The sequence below is a fragment of the Rhyacophila brunnea genome, unplaced genomic scaffold, assembly GCF_057557595.1.
Source record: "Rhyacophila brunnea isolate RB1 unplaced genomic scaffold, BYU_Rbru_1.0 scaffold_16, whole genome shotgun sequence".
Taxonomy (NCBI): Eukaryota; Metazoa; Arthropoda; class Insecta; order Trichoptera; family Rhyacophilidae; genus Rhyacophila; species Rhyacophila brunnea.
In genome coordinates, this window is record NW_028232816.1 from 5,839,186 (window position 1) to 5,864,922 (window position 25,737).

The 25,737-nt window shown below is 37.8% G+C and overlaps 2 protein-coding genes across 3 annotated transcripts; both read right to left on the reverse strand.

Moving 5' to 3' along the window:
- Nucleotides 1–9,361: 9,361 nt before the first annotated feature.
- Nucleotides 9,362–20,198, reverse strand: LOC147074262 (DNA repair protein Rad1-like). Of its 2 annotated transcripts, none has more exons than XM_085944059.1 (5): nt 20,058–20,198; nt 18,284–18,525; nt 16,365–16,599; nt 13,105–13,236; nt 9,362–10,774 (listed from the first exon to the last, which is right to left on the reverse strand). In XM_085944059.1, the coding sequence occupies exons 1-5, from the start codon at nt 20,169–20,171 to the stop codon at nt 10,628–10,630; spliced, it is 870 nt and encodes a 289-aa protein (XP_085800185.1). In that variant the 5' UTR covers nt 20,172–20,198; the 3' UTR covers nt 9,362–10,627. The 2 variants fall into 2 exon arrangements, with proteins under 2 accessions (XP_085800185.1, XP_085800187.1); XM_085944061.1 differs by having other exon boundaries at nt 9,678–10,774; nt 13,095–13,236.
- Nucleotides 20,199–20,287: 89 nt separating this feature from the next.
- Nucleotides 20,288–25,107, reverse strand: LOC147074263 (zinc finger SWIM domain-containing protein 7-like). The gene is made up of 2 exons (XM_085944063.1): nt 24,920–25,107; nt 20,288–20,652 (listed from the first exon to the last, which is right to left on the reverse strand). Exons 1-2 carry the CDS (start codon nt 25,005–25,007, stop codon nt 20,288–20,290), a joined length of 453 nt encoding a protein of 150 aa, XP_085800189.1. The 5' UTR covers nt 25,008–25,107.
- Nucleotides 25,108–25,737: the final 630 nt, after the last annotated feature.

The window sequence follows — 25,737 nt, forward strand, 5'->3', positions numbered from 1 at the left end:
TGAACTCTGCCATTCTTGGTGGTGTTGGCTTGTGTGTCTCTGATAATTACCTTAGGAATCGAGGGCATCCGTTGTTTGTTCTCCCACGGTGCAGAACTAACCTGCCATTAGTAATGCCAATTGGGAGGGCAATAACCATGTTTAATGAAATCGCTTCGGATATTGATATATTCCACTTAAAAAAATTAAATTCTTAAAATAGGGTCTGCTTAACTCATCCGGTGTACTTCCTTATACCTATATACTTAATATTTTTTGTATTTACACATTTATACTGTAGAATAACTTAATACTGATCTCTTGTGTTATGTACATAAAACTGTTTTAATAATATTTCTTTGTTTCTAAATGTCATGTTGTGAACGTCTTAAACTTATAATTTGTTATGTCCACAATATGTAAAATAAATAAATTGAAAAATTGAAATTGACATCTGAAAATGCCCAACTGATCGACGATTTGATGGACAGGGATGGCTTCACTGTTGAGTCTGATGACAGTGATTTTGATGGTGATTTTGATGATGAGGAACAAGATGTCTTCATTACCACTGTTGATGAACCTCTAATAGTTGATGAACCTGCAACAGTTGATGAACCTGCACCAGTTTTCGAATGGGAAACGAATGATTTTGTTCCTAAAATTAACTCGTTCGATAGCTCAAGGTCAGGAGCGGATACAGAAAATGTTGGAAACAGAGAATCGGATTTTTTTAAGGTGTTTATGATGAACACGCTCATGAGTTTCATTACCTATGAAACTAATAAGCAGTACCTATTCGTAAAGAATCATTCTAATGAATTGACCTGGAGACTAAAACAATGGATAGATGTAACAGTAGGAGAATTACATGTCTTTCTTGCATTATGTCTTTTGATGACCTGTAATTCCAGGAATAAAATACAGGATCACTGGTCTACAGACATTTTATTACACTCATCCATATATTCAGACACAATGTCCCGAAACAGATTTCAACTTATTCTTCACATGCTTCACTTGTGACAATACGCAGCAAACAAGTGGGGACAGGATGTTTAAAATTAGATTCCTTGTAGAACATTTCAAAAAAATACTCATACAGAGTATGTATCCTTACATGAATATGTGTATTGATAAAAGTTTGCTGTTGTTCAAAGGCAATTTGTCATTTCGTCAGTACATTCCATCGAAAGCCAGCCGTTTTGGCATAAATTTTTTTGTAATATGTGACTGTGCTACGGGATATGTTCTTAATTTTATTGTGTATACCGAGAAAACAACGGAATATGTAACACATCCACATATGGGTATTTCAGGAAGTGTGGTTATGACTCTCATGGAACCATATTTGGATCAGGGACATACGTTGTATGTAGACAATTGGTACACTAGTCCAAGTTTATTCCAAAAACTACACGACCGGAAAACAAATGCTTGTGGTACCGTAAGAAGAAACCGAAAGAGATTTCCAAAGCACACCGAAAAATTAAAGAAGGGGGAAATGAAAGCCTATCACACGGATACTATTTCGGCACAAATCTGGAAATATAAAAGAGAGGTGTCCTTGCTGACCACTGTTCATCCTGCTCTACTCACCGATACAGGCAAAACTACATACCGAAACGAACCAATAATAAAACCGGAAAGTATTCAAGATTACAATAAAAATATGGGCGCAGTTGACAGATCAAACATGGTTCTGTCGAGCGTACACCCATCGCGAAAGACGTACAGAATGGTACAAAAAAATGCTCTTCCATCTGATGGACCTGTCACTGTTTTGCCAAAAAACCGGAAAACGTACACCGATAGCACAGTTTCAGTTGGAGGTTATTCGTCAATTAATTAATGAATTCAAATGTGCTGTTTTGAGGCATATCACACGGTTGAAGACTATTATTTTTCTTAAATTTCTCGGTTTATGTATTGTTATATAATTTTAAGTTTCAAGAATCGTCAGCTCAAAAGAAATGAGTTGGGAGAAAACGTGTGATTAATCATTCTGAATGGAAAAGACAGCAGGCAAAAACCAAACACCTTACAGGAGTTCAAACAAGTCTGCTGTTAGCAGTAAGTGGATACCGGCCAAAGTATTGAAAAGTAGATGCAATCAACGTTGTCAGAGAGACTGTAATTTGATAACAAACCGACAAAGAATTGCGGGTTTGAAGTTTTGGGAAACGGAAAGTTGGGATTTACGTCGTCAACTTATTGCGTCATTAATAGATATTGAAGTCATTCAACTATTACAGCCACGGAATAATTCAAAGCCGTTTATCAGACAACACACAAGGTGTTATTTTTTTGGCTGTAGAGATGAATCAAAATAAAATTAGACTATGCAAGACAATGTTTCTTAACACTTTTAATGTCAGTGACAAATTAGTCACCCTCGCAATAAATAAAAAGCTATAGTGCACGGGCTCAGTTCTGCCTCCAGATGGTAGGGGACGGCACCCCCCAGCAAGTAAGCTGGATGATATCATCAAATCTATAGTCAGTCATATCGCATCATTTCCCAATTATGAGTGTCATTATTCTAGTGAAAGAAGCAGCAGAAAATATCTGGGCACTCATTTGAATGTAAGCGTGATGTTCCAACTGTACACAGAAATGCAACCTGAAAATTATGCAGAAGAATGGCTCAAGCGCAAAACTTTTAATGAAAAATTCAGCTTAAGTTTTCATCCACCAGCCAACGATACCTGTGATGTTTGTGACCACTTTATCGTGAAATTAAAAAATTCAAATGAGACGGACAAACAAAAGCTCGAGGAAGAAAGAAATGAACATATCAACGAAGCAAAATTACAATACGATTTGAAAAAATCAATCAATCTTTATTATTATAATTCTGTTGAACAGTACTTGAATTGGAAATTGCAGTGAGGTTGCATCCTCACTAAATATCTCTGCACAGTTGTTTTGGCCACAAATTGTTAGGCCCGTTATTAAAATTATGTTGTTTATATGGCGCTCGTTAGTATATTTTTTTAGTATTTGTCTCTTAGAACTTCAGGACTCCAGCAGACCCTCCACGACTGAACCACCACAACTCTTCAAATTCATCTCCTCTGTCGTCCAATAACAGAGTAGAGTTTATTTTGGTTTTCTTCACTTTGCCTCACCAAACCTTAGCCTACGTCATGCCACCGAGCCTTGTCGTCCGTTGCCGCCACTTTTGCATGAGCCCTGGGGAGGTCGCCCTATATTGAAGTCACCCCGGAACGCCTCAAGACGAAGCCTACACCATGGTTTGGCCTTCTATATCCAAGGACGGGAGTATTGTTATGTTTAAAACAAAACATAACCAACTTTACTCTGAGGGCAACACCATTCCTTATCGATGGTCGACTTTGATGAGCGTTCGGCCTAAATAACATATAGGCCGCTGTTTAATTTCCGCGCCAAGAACAGATGTCTCGTGGTGCGACACAGGACTCAAGGCTTTTTGAATTTGTCTGCCGTCCGATACAGTCGTGCTTCAGTGAGGTCTCCCGATAGAATCATGGACGTGACCTAACTTTAGCCTGACGGCGGAGCCATACCGAGAAGCCTCTGTTTCCGTTCCACTATTGGTATTTTAACTTATTTGAACCACCAATCTTGATTATTTCTCTTTAATTTAGCCGCGTGTATTTAGTAAAATCTAGTTTAGCCATTTCAATTTTAGTACCGAGCCAGCCTATTATCGTTTATTCAATGTAATGGGTTTCGTTTTATGATTTCATATCACAATCACAAAACAATTTTTTTGTTCATGATTCAACTCTGAAATCTTTAAAAGTCAGTCGTATATTGTCGACATTTTAATTTTGTCGATAGATTTACATTGCAAGGTTGGTGGATCACATTAATTTATAGTGCGTTTGTTTAACGTGTTTTGTTTAACATTAATTTAAGTTCGTAGTTTTGGTTCAGATTCATTGGTATTTTGTGGTAGCTACCCACGCAAACTTACTTTAATCTATAACTAATAAAGTTACATGCAGACTGACAGTCGTAAGATTTCTGTTGCATTTGTATAACATCACGATTTTAATTTACAGCATTCTTTCATTTTCATGTCGTATACTATTGATTTGATAAATTTACATTTTGCCAATTTGAAGTTTACTGTATCGATTTATAGACTTGGTTCTGTCATTTTTCACATGAGTGATCGAAGTAGTCTCCTTTTTAACAAAATCTTAGTGCCACCGTTTTTTAGTTTGCGCTCAAATTGTTTGTACCCACAATAATTTTGTATTTTGAGTTTTCAGAACGCTTGCTTGTACTCGATATCGATGACGGAAGCTCGAGTTTTTATATCGATGAAAGAAATGGATGGAAATAAAATATATACCAAAGGAATAGACAGATCCTGGATATTACTTAACGGATGATCATATTGGAATTTCGATAACAGGTCAACGTTTCTTTATTGCTTATCTTATATCTTGTCTAGCCGTTTTCACTAAATCAGTTTTTTCGATATGTCAAAATTATCGCTAGTTCAGTTTTATCATGGTCGCAAACCTTTCTCTGTCGAGAGGCTTCGTTTTCTCGCTCACTAGCGTCGCTGTTTTCAATCATTGCAAAGGCGTAGATTTAAATATTTATATTATTTTGTTAAAATCATTAATTATGTACATTATATTAATCAGTCTTCCATTTATCTATTTGTTTCTATATTCTACACTTTGTAACGAGAATCGTCACCGAGAGAAATATTCTCTCTGGCTTTTACCTATCGTGGCAATACCAAAACATATTCGACACTGGCAAAGTGGCAAAGTGGATAGTCGGATGGGTGGGGGGAACGGCGGAAGTGGCGCGGGGGACGGTTGGCGTTGCGAGCGAGGCGGACGGCCTTCTAGTTGCTACCGTGGGCGGAGGCGGTCGGACCTGCGAGGCCCCGTGCCGGTCTGGTATTTCCTATCTTGGTTGAGGGCAGCGATGTCCGATGTGAATAGTGGTTGCAGGAGCACGCGACGTGTGAACATGGTGTAATTCCTATCACATCAGGGAGGACTGGAGAGGGCCCGCGTGCTACCGCATGCGGGCGAATGTAAATATGTATCGGTGTCATTTCTGTTAATGTATAGTTCGTAAGTTAGCGACCGAGAGGCGCGGTGGGCGGTCTCCGTTCTTTTTTATATACCCTGTTTATAATTTTCAAATGTGCCGCTGTATTTAGTTGTCAAATGTTGTTCAATATAGCGACTTAATCCATAACTATTCTTTTTATTCATACCTTAAATTCCCCAACACATTAGTAACGGTCTTTTGCAGTTGTTTCCCTTTCAAAGAAAAACTTGCTGTCGTCCATCCAGAAAGGATGGAGATCGCCTAATGGTTCAATAAAGTCTGGGAGTAAGGGAGTCTGAGAGTAAGAGTCTGGGAGTCCACGCCATGGAAGCCATTTCCTAGCGTGGATCCTACGCCAAAATGGTGGCAATAAGGTGGGTGAGTCAAAAGGAAAAGTAAGAAAGAGTTCAACAGTCAATAGCAATTCTATAATTATATAACATGTGGATATAACCTTTTATAAGAAACCTGACTTTAAATGCTGTGTTACAACTTGTTTGATTTATGTTTCACGGTCTTTAAGACCGTATGGTGCCCTAATGAGTATGTTATTCTTAGCCATGGATTCTACGAGCCTTGAGCCGTGAGAATCCCAATTTAATCCTCAATTTCAGTTGTCAGTTGCGAGGTTTCCAATGGAGTAGCGGATGCGATTTGAGAAAGATCTGGTAACCTCACGACCCGTAATCGTTTTCATGTCTCATGTCTCTACCGAGTTTTAATTGTAGGTTCGTTTTGTGATTTCATATCACAATCACAGAATTATACAAAACACTATGAACGAACTGAAAAGTTGGTAAACAAACCTATTAGCCCATTCTCCTTTTCCAACTCCACGCCCACTTCTGCGCTTTTTTCGTTTCAGTCGCTTTTTAGCGGCTGAACAAAACAGATGGCCTTTTCGCTCAACTCCCGTCTGCAATACTTCCAATTGCAGATTGGACTTCCTGCTCCTGCTCTTCAAGTACACACCTTCCCTTATATTTTCACACTAATTCCATACCTACGGCACTTAGCCAATTTTCGTTCAATCTCAACTTCTGACTTCATCCCAGACTTTGGCAACCCTGCTTGGGGTAGCCCACATACCTGCCGTCATGTTATTTACATGACCACGCTTTCTTTATGATGGCAACACAACGCAAAAGACGACCTCAGGACGCATGCGTGCGCCAGATAGTTTGAACGCAGTTCGTTTGAACTATTTTCGGCGCCAAAAAGCGGCATAGCTTTTTAACTCGAAGGCGAAGCGAGATTCGCTCTCTCAGTTCTTGACGTTCGTACGAGGAAGACCGCTCTTAAATTCCGGGCCTCTGGCCGCAGCACATGGCTCTCAGTTTCTGAAGTTTCGAAACGATTATCATGGCCAACCGAAGGACGTCCCTCTCAGGCCATGGAGACCGAAGGAAGCCCATGGTTCCAAAACCTTTGAAGACACACGATGGAAGGCCACTCCTCGATTCCGCCTTGGAAGGAATCGAGGGCGAAAGGAGCTGAGATCATATTTTTATCGTGGTATTTATTTTAATTCAATACGTTACGGTCCACCGAATTAGCATTTTATCTAAGATTTAAATTGTCTAAATTATACGATGATAGGCGCTCGTAATCGATTAACTTATTATACACTCTCGCCTGCTAGTAATTTTTATACATTAACTAGCTGACCCGGCAAACGTTGTTCTGCCATATAAATTATTTCTAGTGAATATTTTGGTTGTTAAATAAAAAAATAACGAATGTATCGTAAGTGTGTGGGGATGGGATATATGACAGAAAGAGGAATAGAGCGCTGTAGACGATGACCGCCGATAAAAACAAAAAAAACATCAACCATTCATTTTCTCAATTCAAAATGAGTAATGATGTTCATAATGAATGAATTACCTGTGACAGGATCTCGTTGTTTAATGTTTATGCAATATCCGTCTTGTCCCTTCCAGAAAATTAGCGGATATTGGAGAGCGTCGTATGAACGGTGTATGTCAGCGATGAACTCCAGATTATTGTTTCTTCTTCGAATCACGATTTCTCGCGTCGATGTGCGGTCGCCAACCATGATTACAGCAATGTCGTCAACAACAGGCGCATTGAATTGAAGCACGTGCTCTCCAGCTGGTGTTTTATCAGGATTGTGCTCATTCAACAGGGCGTCCAGTTCGCCGACGATGCGCCTGGCATTAGGCGAATTGAGGCTATTGTAGCCGCAACGTGCATCCACATGATTGATGTCCTCACCGCCCATGAAGTAGATTTGTAAAAATTTATGTGGTTCGTTTGGCATTGGCAGCAATGAGCCTACTTTGTGGTATACTTGGCCTTTGATTTTGAACGTAGAATGAAATTGTTTACCATTTGCCGCAGTATTGTGAACTATTTCTGTTGCTCCGAACGAAGTCTTTTGGAAGCATGAATTGAATGTGCGAATGGACTTCAGGAACAGGTTTGAATCTGGAACCGTGCCGATGAGCAAGCCGTTCAATGGTTCTGGTGGTATCTCAATTTCTGGTAGTTGCACTTTTCCTGATGCGCAACACATCCCGGCTGACTCATGTTTGAATTTGAGCGCATGACAATGGGGACATTCTTTGTCCATAGCACCAATCAGTACTTTCGGATGAGCGGAATATTCAATATCTGGCTCGTACTCGAATGCGAGACGAAGGAACGAAGCGGATGTAAATATTCGATGTACTTGTTGGCGTTGTCGGTCATTTGCTCTGCGTGTGTTAACTACAAACCGGCGCGCTTGGCTCCATTGTCGTTGTTGATTTCGTTCAGCTCGTGCATCTTGTGATTGGGATGCACGCAATCGCGACATGCTTACACGCACGTTTTTGTTGTCTTGTTGGATTTGTTCGTCTGTTCTTTCTGCTCTACTATTTTGCATGTTTGTTGCTTTATTCGTTCGACGGCCCAATTGGCCCCCCTTGCGTCTTGATGGCATTGTGCACTGTAATACACGCACATAAAAATAGATAAATTAAAATAAATCGTACAAAATTTTGCACGCACTGCGTTGTGATATGCCGAATGAAATGTCAAAATGACGCGACGCTTCTCTTGAATTCTTCTCGGACGTAGCGCCATCTGTCATTCAACAACATAAATAATTTCGTTCTGTTTGAAATACGAACGACGGTTAAATTTGTTCATACAAAAATAATAAAATCGCGATTAAAAAATGGGAGGGTGGGGGTAGGAGGGTGAAAATTTGGGGTTATAGGTATTTTTTGATGCAAAATAATAAAAAAAATACAAAAAGAAATTTTCAAAAAAATAAAAGAAAAAATTTTCTGGATAGAGATACCCTAATCACCTAGCGGTATGAAATATACTTGTTGACCTATTCTCATACCTAACAAATATACATAAATAAATTCATAACAATCGGTCTAGCCATTTCGGAGGAGTTTGACCACAAACATCGTGACACGAGATTTTTATATATATAGAGATAGAGATTATACTACTGTTAAAAGTTAATACCCGCGTTTTATTTAAATTACCTTTATCATTGTCTCTATGCATTTCATAGAGTGGCGCTCAAACCGAGATATTCATCATTGCATTTCTATGTATTTTTATATGACAGCAATAACCGAATGAGTAACCAGCACCGGACAGGTAACTGAGGTTTCGGAGGTAATCTCAAACTACCCACGACCCAGCTTCCCCGGTCTCATGCTCTGCCGCACTCCTATCCCGTCCCATCTCCTTTCCCATATCCACGCTCCCCGTACCCAGGCGCACCTGCCGTTCCCTCTTAATTCCCATCCTACCCATCATACAATCCTACCCACCTTCCACTCTCCTTTTTATACCTCACACTGCATAACCTTTGACCACCCCAATATTGAGCATAGTGTTAAACACTAACACCAATTGCCTTCTCACCGGACGTGTTTAGTATTTTATTTTACTAGTGAACAAACACTAACATAGCTAGATCAGCTCTTATTGGGGAAGAACAAACTACAACTGGTTTCCCGTATTATTTCGTGGGCGATGAAGCTTTCCCTTTGAAGACTAATCTGACGAGACCGTTTCCTAGAAACGTTCTGACGAACAAAAGAAGAATATTCAACTATAGATTATCAAGAGGACGTAAGTCTGTAGAGTGTGCATTTGGAATACTAACTTCGAAATTCAGACTACTACATACACCTATTTGCTGTGATCCAAATAAAGTAGATACCATGGTGCAAGCAATGTGCGTATTACATAACTTCATACGAATTCGTGATGGAATCACTTCACTGCCCTCGGTACATAACCGTATACTACCAGGGAATTTCGAACAAGAAAGAACGAATAATGTACAGTGGAACACCGATCTACCGTTCTCGCATAAATCGTTTTCCCGCACGGATCGTTCATTTTTGAAAGTCCAAGCAAGCAAAGCAACTTTCGTAGTAACACTAATATTTTGTTAAAAGAAGCTTATTCTAGTGCCACCGGTATCTCAGAACTGAAAAAGAATGATCTTTTGTCATTATGCAAAGATAACTTGATACCTCGTATTTATTATGAATTTTATGAAAATTTTCATGTAAAAAATAATTAATTGCCGGATGAAAATAAAATTTTGTTTTATTTATTTAGTTTATTTTAATTTTAAAAAAATCAAATCAAATGACAAAGTACTGACAGAACTGTCTTATAGATTCAACTGATTGATAGTAAATAATCGGTAGGCTTGACTTCATTTAAAAAAGTATGTCTTTCTGAATGTAAAACAACCTGTAAATACGACAACACAGATTATTCACTAGAGTTCAACACACAATTATTAAAACATTTGTCAACCCCTGGTTTACATAGATAGTAACATAAGAAAATATAACAAAGACATATATTATAAACGTGTTAGGCACACAAGGTGTTCGTTAACTTTAGACTAGTTTCACTGCAAGGAATATATCACAAGATTGTATGAACCAATTCTCATAAGTGTCCTACCATTTTTCTTGGCGTTATGAACACGAACGTTACAGTATATAAATGAAAGTTATTAAAAATAATATGGACTCTCAGCAAAGAAGTCAAGACACTTGGGATAACATAACCCGTAGAGGAAAAAAACCAAATAAGTGGATAAGGCAACAAACAAGATGATGTAAATTTACTAAAAATCATAAAGGACAGGAAGAAGAAACAAACATTAGACAAATCTACTCCGCTCGACGAGCGATCGACGAGATAGTTTACTCAAATAAGCGCCAGTGCAACGCACACAACCGAGAGGAATGCAATCAGCTTGGACAGGCTGTTATCCAGGAATGGATTGATTCAAGTTGATAACAACACTGACTTTAAGAAGGTCATTTTATATTAGACAAAATACACATTTAATTTACAGGATAAAGGTGTCTATACCTGGTACCCCATATGCACAAGGCACAAGAGGGTCCTAATATTACTAATCTCATCGCCTAAAGAACTCGTAAGCATTTTGAACCTAACGTGACGTGGGTAGGTACCATACAACCTTGTAATTCCGAAGCAGTGACACAATATCATCAGTCAGAAATTAAATCCACATTTATTTCACAAACTTGTATGAATAGATGCATCAGTCCGCTTCTGCTTCCTCTTTGTCGTCATCGTCGTCTGGCACGAGTGGGATTATGTGGTACTCGATGAACATCTGGTGCTGCCCTTCCTTTTCAATCATCTCCTGCACCAGCAACACTCCTCGGGAGTCACACTTCATAGCCACCTGATGGTAAACAAAAAGCTCAATGACTATACCAACGAAGAGCATTGTGAAGTTTTGCATTTGATGGCATGTCTGTGCCTTTATTCCATTGTACCCACCGTAAGTGGAATACGTTGCGCTGGGATTATTCAGTTGTCCCACATAAATTGTGCACACTCAACTTTGTCAATCATACTTATTTGTTTTCGTTGAACTAAGAATATAAATTGCAGATGGTGCTGGTTAGTCTTGAAATCTTTAAAATCAAGAGTGTGCAGGAACAAAGATGAATGGCACACTTTGGGCATAAGTGAGTTATGAATAGAACATATGGATCATAACGAATGTGTTTTAGTTTTAAAAACGCCACTAGATGGCAGATATAGTTGGTAAAAAACTGCTTTACTGATGAATGTCAAACGATAAATGTCGAATTTTATCCACGAATAACGATAAATAGTACAAACATGGCGGACACGGGTGGTGTTTTTTTGTCGCCGGGTGGTTTAAATCGTTTAAATAGGAGTAGAAAACGCAAAATAAACATACAAGATTGGAAGTATGTTAAAAAGAAAAACATGCCGATGCTGGGAAATCATATACTTCTAAGAAAAGAGTCGTAATTAGAGGTGGGAAAACTGGTCGATTTTGAGGACTAAGTATACTTACTACCAGTATAAAAAAATACTTGGTATCGAAACTTGATCCAAAATACTTCCTAGTACTTGGGATATTATATAGAGCGTTTGGTGTACTTGACTTTTTAGAAGCCATTTTTACATAAATTGTTTTTTATATAATTATTATCCATTTACACAATCAGGCATAAAATTTGAATTCAGTTTATAAGTTCCAATTATAACACTAAAAATCGAGAAACTCGACGTGACAAAACCAGATGAACGCGTAAATACCTGATATAAGAACTCACGCACTAGCTGTCCATCGTTGTTCTCGCATAAAATTTTTATTCACAAGAACATCACTATAAGGCACATCAAGGCCTGAACAAAAACGATGCATGAGTGTGAGTGAGAAAGTATTCGGCACCCTTATAATCTCTGCGACACGCGCTATAGTAAGATAAAAGGTCTACATATGTTTGCGTTAGTTTCCAAAATTATTGCCGACAAATCGTGGTGAATCGCTTCACGTAGCGTCGTAGCTCGTGTTGCTAAATTCACAAAAGTCAGTGGTAAATATTTTTAGTTAATTAAGTAGGAAAGATGGTTCTGTGTGTTGTATTAAAATATGGTAGCCGTACTGATAAGCAAGAAGATGGTATTACGTTTCATAGGTAATTTGATACATGTTCGTGATAATTTATTTGTATATTATTATATATTTTAATATCAGTGACCTAGTGTTTCTTTAAAATAACTTAAATTATGGATATCTTTACCTAATGGTTGCATTTTGACCGCTTAAAAATACTATATAACGTAAAAAAAAAAGAAAATTATATTTTAATTCTGAGCGTCTAGTGCGAGCACTTTGGGCGAGCACTACCAAAATGGTCTATGGTCTCGAACATTTGTAGACGAATGCATTCGCTCGCTCACAAACCAAACGCATGGCACGCAGCTTCATTTAGCAATGCAACGGATGGCGTCTAGATGTATCTATAGTCTATGAGGCACATACATACTTGCTGTACATCATTATTCTCCTACATGAATTTTTGTTAATAGTAAAAAAATGTCGCCTGCGCTATTTCACTTAAAGCAAAATTAAAATCATGTGGTTGTGCGATGCAATTTTTGATTATTGTTTGTCAATACTACTCCATAATTCAAGTAGGTGTATAAGAAATACAAAAATGTCACTAAAAAATTCCCTAATTTTCACCTCGAACACTATTTGTAATTCACAACTGTGGATAGTCACACTGCCCTTAACTTTAGCGAAAGAGGTAGGGGGGCCCACTAAACATTCTAGCCTGGGGGCCCGCTTCAGGATGTGGGGGCCGTGGTTGTGACGTGTACGCCAGTTAATAGAATACAGACTCTACATACATACATACATAGCTAGTTTTTGTAAACTCATTAAGCCATGCCAAATCCAAACCATAATAGATAAAAAATAATATTCTTGAATCTATAATATATCTAAAATTACATATAATTTATTGACATTGGCATTTGTAAAGACGAATATTTTTAGACTTATCTAGTAGTTTGTTTTAGGCAGGGTTTAATTGAATTTTAAAATTAACCAACACTATTTGCTATTTGTAGTAATGAAAACAAATACATATGACTGACAAACTTTAGTGTGCACTGTTTATGTCGGATTATAACAGCCTACCTCCACCCTCCGTCACTGAAGTAAATCAAAATACCTTTACAAACCTGGGAAGCCATCGAGAGGGCCCTCATGATGAGCCGGAGGTGAGAGAACTTGTAACGAAGGTTGACAGCTTCCTCGCAGAAAAAACTGTGGAACATGTCCGATGTCTTGGAAATTTCCACTCGGGACTCATCCTAAGGAAACAAGAGAAAATTATCATCAATGTTAATAATATATGGCACGCCAGTGTTTTATTTTGAAGAGAAAAAAATCCTTTTTATAGTAAAAGTTTTACAAATAAATATAATATATAGGTACATTAATTCATGCATAAATGACAGGTCACATACTCTCCAAGAATAAGCATTATGTTTAATGTAAATACAGTCGAACTTGGTTATTACAAGATGGGACCGACTGAATTTGCTTGTTATAAGCATTACTCGTTATATCGTTATATAAAATTTTTCGCACCACAGTCTATTTAAGCACAGAACATGGTTATTACGATCACGGAAATAGCGAGATCTCGGATGTAATGAGAAAACGTTTGTTGACATTTTAATTTATGATTTTCTCCATACATTTGTAGCTGTCAGTAAATTATTGATCAAATATCTATTTTTCAGTGTATCAAATTATTCGACTGCAATAATAAATTCCTAGTGACTCGTATGTCAGTAAACAACTCATTATTCTAATATCCATTCCCATAATATCATATTATAATAAATAAAATTCACAGCTACTTCTATTTAAACCGCTGACTCATTCAATATAATTATGTACTAGAATATAATGTTTAGGTATTAGTACTTTTGACTGTATAAATTACGAATAATGATTTATCAAAATGTCACTCGAATATACGTTTCCAGTCTATTACCATCGCAGTCTCTATATCGCTACGCCCAACATCTGATTGTACCGAGATGCGGACCTCGGATCCGAACCTATCATAATAATAATTATGTTATTATTATTTTAGTATTGTAACATAACTGCTGTAAAATACTATTGTACCAACCGTTCTGCCTAATAAAACTCGTTCCTGCAAACATCTTCAACTTCTTCATCATCATCCTCAACACCATAACCTACGACACATCGACGACTCCCAAAGTGGTAACTAACTCATCGAACACTACACATTTATTCACTTTTATAATGAACTACTTCTCAGGTATACTGAGCAAAACTATGTGTCGACCACAACATTTTCAACCGTAAGCAATAAAATCCGATCGGGCAGTTAACTAGACCGATAACACCGTGATCGGATTACGTTTATGACACTAGTTAACAGCACAAAGGCACAGGTACGCGCAGCAGGCGACAACCAGCGGAAATTGAAATTAAATCAAATTTTACAAGAATCGCTCCATCTTCCAAACTACGAGTTATATTTTAATGAAATTTCGAATTCACACTATTCACACCATTATTATCTCCCTAGTGCTGGGTTTCTTTTTAGAACAAATTGTTTAAAATAACATAAGTAAATGGTGGTCACTGGATAAAGTATGATACTTATGAAAACACTCACCCCTGTTTAGAGGGACGTCACAAAATGTACACATTTATAACTCGACATGAACACACTCAACATTGTCTTTACGGGTATTTTTTTTACCTCCGGTAACAATTTTTATCAATCGATGCTTCTTCATATCGAGTGATAACCTCCCAGGATGATCACTTTTAACCACTACTCTCGGTAATTGTGATGTAGATGGCCCCGCTTCTTCCAACATTGCGTCGGTTTCAACGATATGGTCGGCTATCCAAAATTTGCTTACACTGCGTAAAAATTGTTTGTAAGTTAGTTTTTTGGTCGGATTTAATACCTACCTTATAAACTTTAAAATAATTAAATAACGGTATTAAATAAACAGAATTCAACATCGCTGTCGGTATCACTGTCACTGTCTCATAATAAACAGACAAATTATCGGCGAATATTTCGTCATTACTTTCATAATTGTCTGAAGCCATTTTTGAAAGATTAAATAAAATATCAATTAAATATATTTCACTGGTAAAAACACCCGTATTTCAAAACTGAAAATTCAATACTGACAGTAGTAGATTACAGATATCTAAATAATATCGGGTTCCACTCAACCCATGTAATAATTTATTGCTCAGCTCGCATACCAGTGATATCTCACCACACAATATTGTACAAGAAGTTCGACGAATGCATGTGATGCATGCAATGCTGTCGAAAATGAACAATATTATTGTCTCTTTTCACTCACTCCTCAGGGAAAATTATAGCATAAGAAGAAGGCATACATTATATTATTACATATTTATCACGCATCATAAAAAATAAACATACTCGCATTCCGCAGTGCGACGAACAAACCATGTTTAAAGAATACATACCGATTTTTCACAAAATGTTGCCTTTCTCCCCACCCATCAAAGAATAATCACGTGTGAAACGAAGACGGATATAGTTTTAGCATTCTTTCGTCTACAGTAATATAGTTCGCCGATTCATTGACTCTAAACGCACAAGCTCTCATATGGACTGCGCAAGGGTGTGTGTGTAAGTAAATGAAACGGCAGCTACTTATTTTTTTTTGTAGATATGTGTGTAGTTTTAAATGTTTTCAAGCCGTTGACATAAAATGACCGTATGAAATAATCGAGTAGAAATACCTTTCCCGCTCTTAAAGTGGAGACGGGGTAAAAGGTATTTCTACCCGTCCCGCCGATAGACACCAGTAGGGCATACGGGTAGAAATACCCTTCCAGCTTATAATGTGTTAAGTGTCTATGTACCCAATTGGTGATTTCGCCGACAACATTCAAAAGTATCCACGCATATGGTTGAAATTGTGTGTAAAAAATCCAAGCTATGTGAAGTCAGTAGGTACCTACCAGCGCCGGCGGCTCAGCACTTCATTTGTTCATGAATGCGCCATGCTTGTTTCTGGGATTTTTACGATGGTTTTCAGATTTTGTTTCAGACGTTTATAACGAGCAAATTCAGTCGATCCCATCTTCCTCGTAATAACCAAGTTTGACTGTATATATAGTTTTTGGTTTTTTGTATTCCAACTCAAATGCTGTCTTCGAGATAAAAGCGATTTCTGTTCTTTGTTTTCAAAGGAAAAAGATATTGTACACAAAGGTAGGTAGGTTATTTGCAAAAGGCAGCAGCATCTCAGTCATTTCCACATGATGCGTACAACTTTAAAAGCTGGACAGATACATATTTCATATAGACGTCAATTTGCGTTGTTTTGGGCAATCAAATTTTTACCCTATTCCCCAATTCCTGAATTAGATGAATTAAAATATCTCTTACCTGAGGCCCAACTGTGGTAATGGTAAAATGCGGATAGTCAGGAGATATTCGAATCTGGATGACCTCGGAAGACTTCTCCAGGTCGCTGAGCACGGCCAGCAGCTGCGGTCCCTTCACGAGCAGAGTGGCTTGCTCTGACACGTCCTCGTCCCCTTTGAAGTACATCAACTCATCCGCTTCTTGCGTTTTTATTTCACAGTCTGTCACCACATCGTCACCAGTCAGAGGTTCCAACCTAAATAAACACGATTTACTTAACATGTAGATGGCATTTACAGTCAAACTCGGTTATTATGAATGATCACGGACATAGCGAGATCTCGGATGTAATGAGAAAACATTCGTTGACATTTTAGTTTATGATTTTCTCCATACATTTATTCACTTTTATAACGAGCTACTTATCGAATATGCCGAGCAAAAATATCGTCAAAAATTTTCTTAAAACTGTAATGTGTCAATCGTTTAAAACCGTTTAGTTGTAGACCAATGCCGCCAGGATTGCATTACGTTCATGACACTAGCTAAGTGTCAAAGTGATGTTTTCGCCGACAATATTGAAAAAGTATCCACGCATATGGTTGAAATTTCATGTAAAAATCCAAGCTGTAGTCAGTAGATACCTACCAGCATACATTACAATAAACAACTTCTTTTGTAGTATATGAATGCCATGCTTGTTTCGGGGAAAAATTCTAATTGTGTATTTTTGTTTGAATTGCGACTTTTTGTGTTATGTGACCGCTCATTTAAAAATACCTATTCTCTGATATAACGAATAATGCTTATAACGAGGAAATTCAGTCGGTCCCATCTTCCTCGTAATAATAACCAAGTTCGACTGTATATTCTTTTTTTTGAAAAGAGAGTTTGACTGTTTATGCAAAATTAAAATAAACATTGTTTGCGCCAATATTGTTATAAAACTTCTACCAAACATTCCCGACCATATACCTCTCCAATCATTTATGTCAAAAGGCACATCACCAATTGTTTGGTTACAATTAAACCTGCGAGTGCGGTGAAATTCAAAGCATGGAGCACCTATTTTCATGCAAGGCTTGCCCAGTAAGCTGCAACTTCGACGAGATCCTACAAGCCGAGGAAAATGGTGTTGCTTTCGCCAACTTCTGGAGCGACACATTGTAGTTATTGAAGACCCGACACGATGAAGAAGATAAACTCATTAACAATTGGCAGAAACAAGTACAGGGTGACTCGTCGCGAGAGTGACAGACATAACAATAATCAAACCAAGTGTACGAATCCATGACCCGGGATCCAGCAGGAGCACTCCAGTAAGCCAGCAATCATCCATGAAAAGATTAGTGCCTAGACTACATCTCTGTGTTTACTATTCTCCACAAAACTACAGCTTCCTCAAATAGAGTCCACTCAAAAATATCGCCCAAATATTATCATTCATTTTTGCCCAAATTTTGGACCAGATACTTTCCGCATAACCTCAATAATTAATTATATCTTAAGATAACTTATTTTTCAGTAACCGGATGGCTCCCAATGACGTCTTAAGACACGAACTTTTCCGTGAACGGAACGCCGCTCATTCAAAAATGACGTCTTTGGAAGTACCCGTTTAATTAATTATTTTAAACATACAAATATGTTGAATACACAACGACATATGTCGGAATGTCGTCACATACTCAGAATTGAAACAGAATTCGTTTTTACCACTTGAAACGTAAATTGATTTTATTTTTGCAATAAAATTCGCGGCGTGCAAGGTACCGCCATACATACACCTACCAGCAGCAAAAAGGTTAAGTATATTGTTTCAAACGATGTTGAATGTCTTAAACCTATAATTTGATATGATCACACATGTATATAAATTGAATTCTTTCTTGCAGAATATGGTTAAATCATATGCCAACGAATTGTTGAAGAAGACTTACACAAGGAAGAGAGGTCCCCCGTTGCCCTTGTAGTACATTTTGAGACTGCAGTCCTCGGACGATCCGAAGATGTTGAGACACTCCGTTAGCACTGTCAGGTTGACTTTGAACTCCACATTGTACTTCTCGGGCACTCGATACTGGCTGAAGTTGGCCACAGAGATGTACGCGGAGGCCTGCACGCACTTGCTCTGCTCGACCGTGAACTTGAGGCCCTGTTGCGAAGCACAGAACGTGGCCCACTGGTAGAGAATTAAAAAATAATTATTGTTATGACGAACCAAGGCAGATTTTAAAAGAATAAACAGTTTTTTGCGCAATGTATTTTCTACTCTACCGACAGTATGCATTTTGCGCCACATACGATGCGGCGGTCGCATTCATAGTATGTATACTATCGCGATGTACCGTCCCAAAGTATGGAGCGCTCGCGGGAAAGAGGTTAAAATGATTTGGGTGTTGAAAATTGAACAAATACGAGGACACTGGTGACTAAGTTGAGTAAATCAACTTAAATATGATAGAAATAAGAAACGGTTTGAAGCCAGATTCGGTTTATTATTTTATGACGGTCTGGCCATAAAAGGCGAATGTCCTCAAATATTACAAATATACAAGTTTCATTTACGTGACACGACATTAATGTATTGAATATAACATGATATTCTCCTACACATATTTAAAGTTCTCCACACTCGAGAATCGAACCTACTGTCCAACAAGATTCAGGCACAAGCCAAAGGTGCTGTCGTCGGCTAAATGGGAGGAGCTTGTTAGTTTATAATGGAAGTGCGGTTAAAAATGGGAGGAGCTTGTTAGTTCTCAGTTTTAACACGTAGCCAAGAAGTTCTTGTTGGACGGTACTTAGTCACACGCAGAAGCCTACCTCCCTTACATTCAACATTCCGTAGATGAGGTTTCATTCTCGAATCATTTATTTAGTTTTGTTATTATTATTAAGTTTTGTTCAAAAAACAGTAAAAAATAAATCAAAAAGCAAATGGTCCTCCACAGGTTGGTAACTGTTACCCATTACAGTGAAACCCCGATTCTACGATTTTCAAGGGACCCGAGAAAAAAACGATAAGAGAGCGAAACGATAAATGCGGGATATATAATTTTTTTAAAAAAAAAAACTCATTTTTCTTCTGGATTTTTTCGATGTCTTGAATTATTTTCAGTTACTCGGCTAGGGTTCTAGTTTTCGTCATGGGGGGCATTTTAATTGTGACTTGAAAATTGGTGATACAAAATGCAAGGCAAGGCTGAGCGTCGACCGACCTGTGCAAACAAACCGACACAACTGAAAGGTCTGTAATAGTCTAAGTCTCTATTAGTCATAAACAATTCTACCAAAGCGAAATGAAAAATATTCAACAAAAACGGTCAATTGGGATAATATTTGTGATGGGACCATTAGATAGATCGTGGAAAACGATAGATCGAGGAAAACGATAAATCGGGGAAGGGTCAATGCGGGATTATTTAACATTGCTCTTATGGGTGTTTGTGAGGGACTTTCAAAAATGAACGATCCATGCGGGAAAACGATTTATGCGAGAACAGTAGATCGGGGTTCCACTGTAGTTCAAACTTTCTGTTTTTATGAAAATTTAATACACCATGTCCATAGGATATACTCCAAGGTAGTTCAAAAGCTTTAAGTTTAGTAACCTATATCCTTTCATACAAAGCAATTAAATGTTTGAATCCTGATCAATGAACATGTGAAAATTGCCCATTTAATGTAATATAATTTACTGTAAGTACTGACCTCTTGAAAATTGATGGCCTTCAGAACAGAGCAGAGCATCTTCACATTGTCGAGAAGCGCAGTAAAAATATATTCAGGACCTCCCAGAAATTCATCTTGCGTATCAAACACCATCTTGACGTTTTATAAATTAATTGTCTATTATTATTATCTCTAGTGCGATAAAAAAATATTTTTGCTTGTTTGTAAGATATAAAAAAAATCAGAGCCAAGTAGGTAGTGTGTCTACTTTAATCTTGAAGTAAATCATCAATTGCATATATAGATTTCGTTATGGTATCATACTGGATCTGCGTAACGCTCTGCTCCACGCACTTCCCAAGCGCCCGCGCGATACTCAAGGCGAGCACATGTTTACACGTAAATTCTGATGCAGACGTCAACACTTTGTATTGAAACGCGGGACACGGGCAGTAGTTTATCTTCGGAACAAGTCGGTAGATTTGGTCTGAGTGTCCCTTGATTTCGGCGGCGATACGCAGGCCGTCTTCTAGCGAGTAAACGGTGATTGCGTCAGGTCTATCGATGATCTCGCACGCGCGTTCAAATATGCTGCCGAATGTTGAATAGAGCAGAAGAACATCGTCATCTGATACTGAAAAAAAAAAATGAAACAAATCCAAATTAATAGTTTTATAAAAAATTTGACTATAAATTTAATTCCATCATCTTTATCAGTACTGGCAGTTTCTCTCAGAATTTAATATCATGTAGAGAATGCTGTCTTTGCTCGCTTGAAATTCCAACAGATAGTAGAATTGCAGACACAAGCGTCACATCGATGAAGGAAAAAAGTATACATTTAGATAAAGATATCCGTACTCATACACAAATTGAAACTTCGGATTCGAACCTGGGACCCACGACGCTTATGCTGCGCGTAATACCATTTGTTTAAATATAAGAATAAGAATGGGATAGTGGTTGGTAGACCACTGCCAGTTTTGACAATGAATAGTACAGCCCACTTAATGCGAAAGCTTCAAAAACTAAAAGCAATCTGTTAAGTAATGTCTCCATTTGATGACATCCACTTCACTTCCAACTTTTTAAATCTGGTTTATAGCGCCACTAATAACTGTTTACAGTGTTATGGTACCGTGGGATCATTTTCATATAAACATCTTATAATATATTTAAACTGGCTTTATTAGAAGGTAATATAATATATATGAGGCGTCTAATTACAAAAAGCGACATGTCCACAATTCGATACTTGCGGGAAACAACGTTTTTATGTTTCAAGTTTCAATTGTTTGTTTTAATGTGAGATTATTTTTTCCCTTGTTATTCTATGTCGAAATTAGAACCAAATGACAATTTGTTTAAGCTGATAAAATCCGAAACGTAATAAGTAGAGGCAAAATAAAATTGGACGTAGCGTACTTGTACCTCACTTTTTAATTTCATAAGGCACATATGAAGCGATTACTTTTAAAAGCGGATAAAACGGTTTTTCGAGTATTTTGAGTTGGATATAATATATTTTGATAAATATATTTGTCTACCATAGTATGGCCTGAGTTTTAATTTCAAAACTCAGCTAAATACGTCGATATTGATTATTAAAAATCTACCTTAGTTTCAAAATCGGCTAAAACGGTAGTTATTTCAATTTATCTCAAAATTGCATAAAACCGTTTGAGCCACTTTTGAAAGTAAGCGCTTCATATTTCCGTGGCACTGTCATGAATTTACTGGATGCTACATGGGAGGTGCCATTTTTAATATTGAATGTTCCTTTATTGGTTGACTTAAGGACGCGTGAAATCAACCAAGCTTTAAATAATATGAAACACGGACGTGGCACTTTTTGTAATAAATCGAGACTTAAAATAGTTTTTTCGTAGGGTTTTGTCGCGTTTTGGAATTTTGCGATCATTACATATTGTGTAAAATTACACAAATACGTGTGTACTTTTTTCTCGATTTTGACCAAGTGTGGACTCATCGCTTTTTGGAATTAGACGCCTCATATATATAATAGATTATGTTTTAGACAATAACTTGTTAACAGTCTGATTTGATACAGTGATTGAATGCAGTTGATGCATCCTTCTGTAAGGTTGAGTTAAAACAGAATTAAAAAGCTGTTTTGATTAAGTATAAGCGAAGTACACATGCACATTCTTGTTCGATAGCTTTACGCTCATTCGAACATGCCAAAACATGTGTACCATCTCGCTCGATGCTTTTATGTTTGATATCGAGCAAACGGCTCGATCCGAAAATTCTTGCTCGATGTTGATGAGCATACAAATCTCAAAGCTGTGGGGCTACAACAGGCAAAAGTGCTGACTGTCTCATTATATGATGCTATTTGACTGGTTGTGAAAATAGGTAAACATCAAAAATGTTCTGCATAGTGCAGTTCATTTTTTCCCGGCAGGTTCACCACTATTATTCTACTGCGCATGTCATGTAAGTTCCAACAGTCACGTGAATATTCAAAAGCTTATGAACTTTGATCCAACTTGAATTGAATTCAATTGAACTTGAATCCATGCAAGCAATCTTGCGACTTGTAGATAATGCGTACTGTCCTGTAGATTGTTAGGTTTCTGGTCTCAAAGGACCACATCACAAAAAGATAATATGGAGTAAGAACTATAAAATTATCGGCCGACACGAGGGCCAGTCGCTGCAACACGTCGCAACGGCTTGAGGATGAACTATTTCGACGCACCCCTGTTTACCTACGATGATTGATGCAATTCATTCACTGTCGAATACCATATTTAGGTATATTACTTATACCCAGATGTTAATGTTGATGTTTATGTGTTTCATCGATTACGAGAAATCATCCTAAACTTCTCGAACTCTTACAGGAGAAAGGCATTGATGCAAGAGACATTCAACTGATAGCTAACTTATATTGGAAACAAACAGCAAATATTAATATCGAAAACAAAATCAGTGGAGAGGTAAAAATTCGTCGCGGTGTACGACAGGGGTGTATATTGTCACCTCTGCTATTTAACCTGCACTCAGAAGCTATTTTCAAGGAAGTCTTACAAGGTGAATCGGTGAGTATTTTGGTTAATGGGAAACATATTAACAATATACGATATGCCGATGACACTGTCCTGATTACTGCACTGCAATTTCGTAACTAACGACTCGTGTGGGACATCGTAGTTATTCGATAACGTGACAAAAGTACAGCATTCCCCAACTTCTCATTCAAGGAAAGATAAATGGTAAGCGTAGCAGAGGATGGCGCCGCATTTCGTGACTTAAGAACCTCCGTGATTGGTACGAGTGCAGCTCCATTGAACCGTTCCGGGTAGCAGACGACAGATCTAAGATCGCCTTGATGGTGGCCGACCTCCACTAGGGGATGGCACAAAAAGAATTACTTATGCAGCGAGACCCCGCTTTCTCTCTTAAAGCGTCAATTACATTGAGCTTCTTTGCAAGCTGTTTGTTGGCAAATTTATAATCTGCCTGTAAAGTCGCCCAGTGTAATCATCGAACAAGCTAACAAGCAGGTTGTAAACACTCTACCGAGAAAAGTTGAAAGTCAACTTTACACGCTACACGCCGGCGTGTGGGCCTACTGCGTCTGCGCAGTAGAGCGCAGTAGCAACTGACATATCCTCAGGGTCTTTCGGGGTTTAGCTCAGTCGGCGACCCGAGGTGTCAAAGATTTTATTATATCTATTAAACTTTATTTCGGTAGACTCGGGACTGTAGTGTTATAAAGGGACATGGGTGAAATAATAAGTAATTCACGGGCAACGCAAATTTTTGGCAGCTTCACTTTTATTATATTTTCTTTTTACGAGCACATTAATAAACTCCCCGACAGTCAGTGTTTAGCGATTGAACCTTAGACGCTAACTGACTTCGACAGGGTTCACAATATCCAGTCAAGAAAAAATATATACCGGAAACGCGATGGGGTTCTCTTTATTTAGTAACGCGACAAAACAATAATTTTACAATGGTGTTGCCATTTTAATATTATTGCGAATTTATTATTTAGAATTATGATTTTACTATTATTAACGATTCTACTGAATTTAAATTACATTCAACCATCACGCTGTACAATTTACGTGTCATTAACTAAACATTTATTTAATACTTAACTAGAATATATTAACGGGTTATCAAGGAGCTTGGTTGCATGTTTTGTTAAGCCGACGATTTTTGAGATTAGGTAACACGTTTCAGCCTTTTTTGAAGTTACAGTGTAGGCACTAGCAATAGGCTAATGTGAGAGTGTATCACAATCTCCCGGTAAAAAAACGAACTACATTCTGTCAAAAAAGTCGCTGGCTTGTGGCTTCTCAGCGAATGGAAAGTTTTGTGTGTAATCATCAAATCGCAGTAGCTGAATCGCCTGCTTTTAAATTCGCCAACAAACAGCTCGTAAAGAAGCTCAATGTAATTGACGCTTAATACCCAGATAATATACAATACGTAGGGATACACTATACATACACCCTACAGACACTGCGTTTATAGAAGCCAACAGCAGTTGGGTTCTTCACGCGTAGAGACCAGCTATCGCGTCGGCGTGGGTTCACAAAAATGGCGAGAATTGCCTTTCGAGATCAGAAAACGCTGTTTTCGTCAAATTTAGAAAACCGGCAGTAAAATACGACGCAGCCGTGAACAGACGACAATAACATCATCGAAAATCAACTGTTAAAACTAACCTCAATATTTTCACGTTAGCAGCACTAACGTCAAACTGACAAGTGACCAACGGACGTTCGAAAGAACTCAAAGAAGCCGAGCGGGCGGGCGCCCGAGCCGATGGGATCACAATTCACAGTTTACATACCTAGATAAGTAAAAAAAGACTACAAAAAACCAAAAGCAATGCATTTAAAATGTTGGCAACTTACATTTGGAATCGGGGAACGATTTATTCTCCAAGGAATTGAGAACACCGGCTGCTATCTGTTGTACTGCAAAATACGACACGGCGGTCATCGCGGCATGATTTTATCGGAATATGCGAATATGGCTATTTTATTTCAGTTTCACACGAGGACGAGATGACACTCCACACTCTTAAATTAAACCATAGACTAATATCAACATCAACTAATAAGAATAAATTTATACTCAGCCAAACAACATGCAATATAATTATTGTCAATGCATTCTTGCATTCTACTGAAATTTTAAATTTTGACTTGGCAACACTGACTCATGACTGCAAGCAGTGCTGCCAACCGTACTATAATTATAGTATTAATTGGACGTAGTTAAGGAGTATCCATCCAACCCACATGTTTGCGAAAATGAGATATTCATATTCCTATTCAAGATAGTCTGCACTGAAATTTCAATTTGCTGAAAACATCCAGCCTCAACGAATATCACAAACAAAATTATGGGCATTTTTTCTAACCCACAACCATGTAATTTTTCAAAAAAAACACACTTAAACCATCCATGTGGGTTGAGCGCTTTCAGCCTTTTTTGACATTAAATTAATTACCATACAAATTCATTTGTAGAATAAATCCATGTGGGTTAAATGTCTTTACATTTGAATAAAAGACACAAATTTTGTTTTGCTGAAATAGTTCAAGCGGGTTGAATGTTTTCTACAATTCAAAAATGATACATTGAATGTCGCTTTCAAATCTTGCTGAATACATCCCAACCACATGGATGTATACTGCAAAATTATTTAAGCTCGATTATTTTGTTT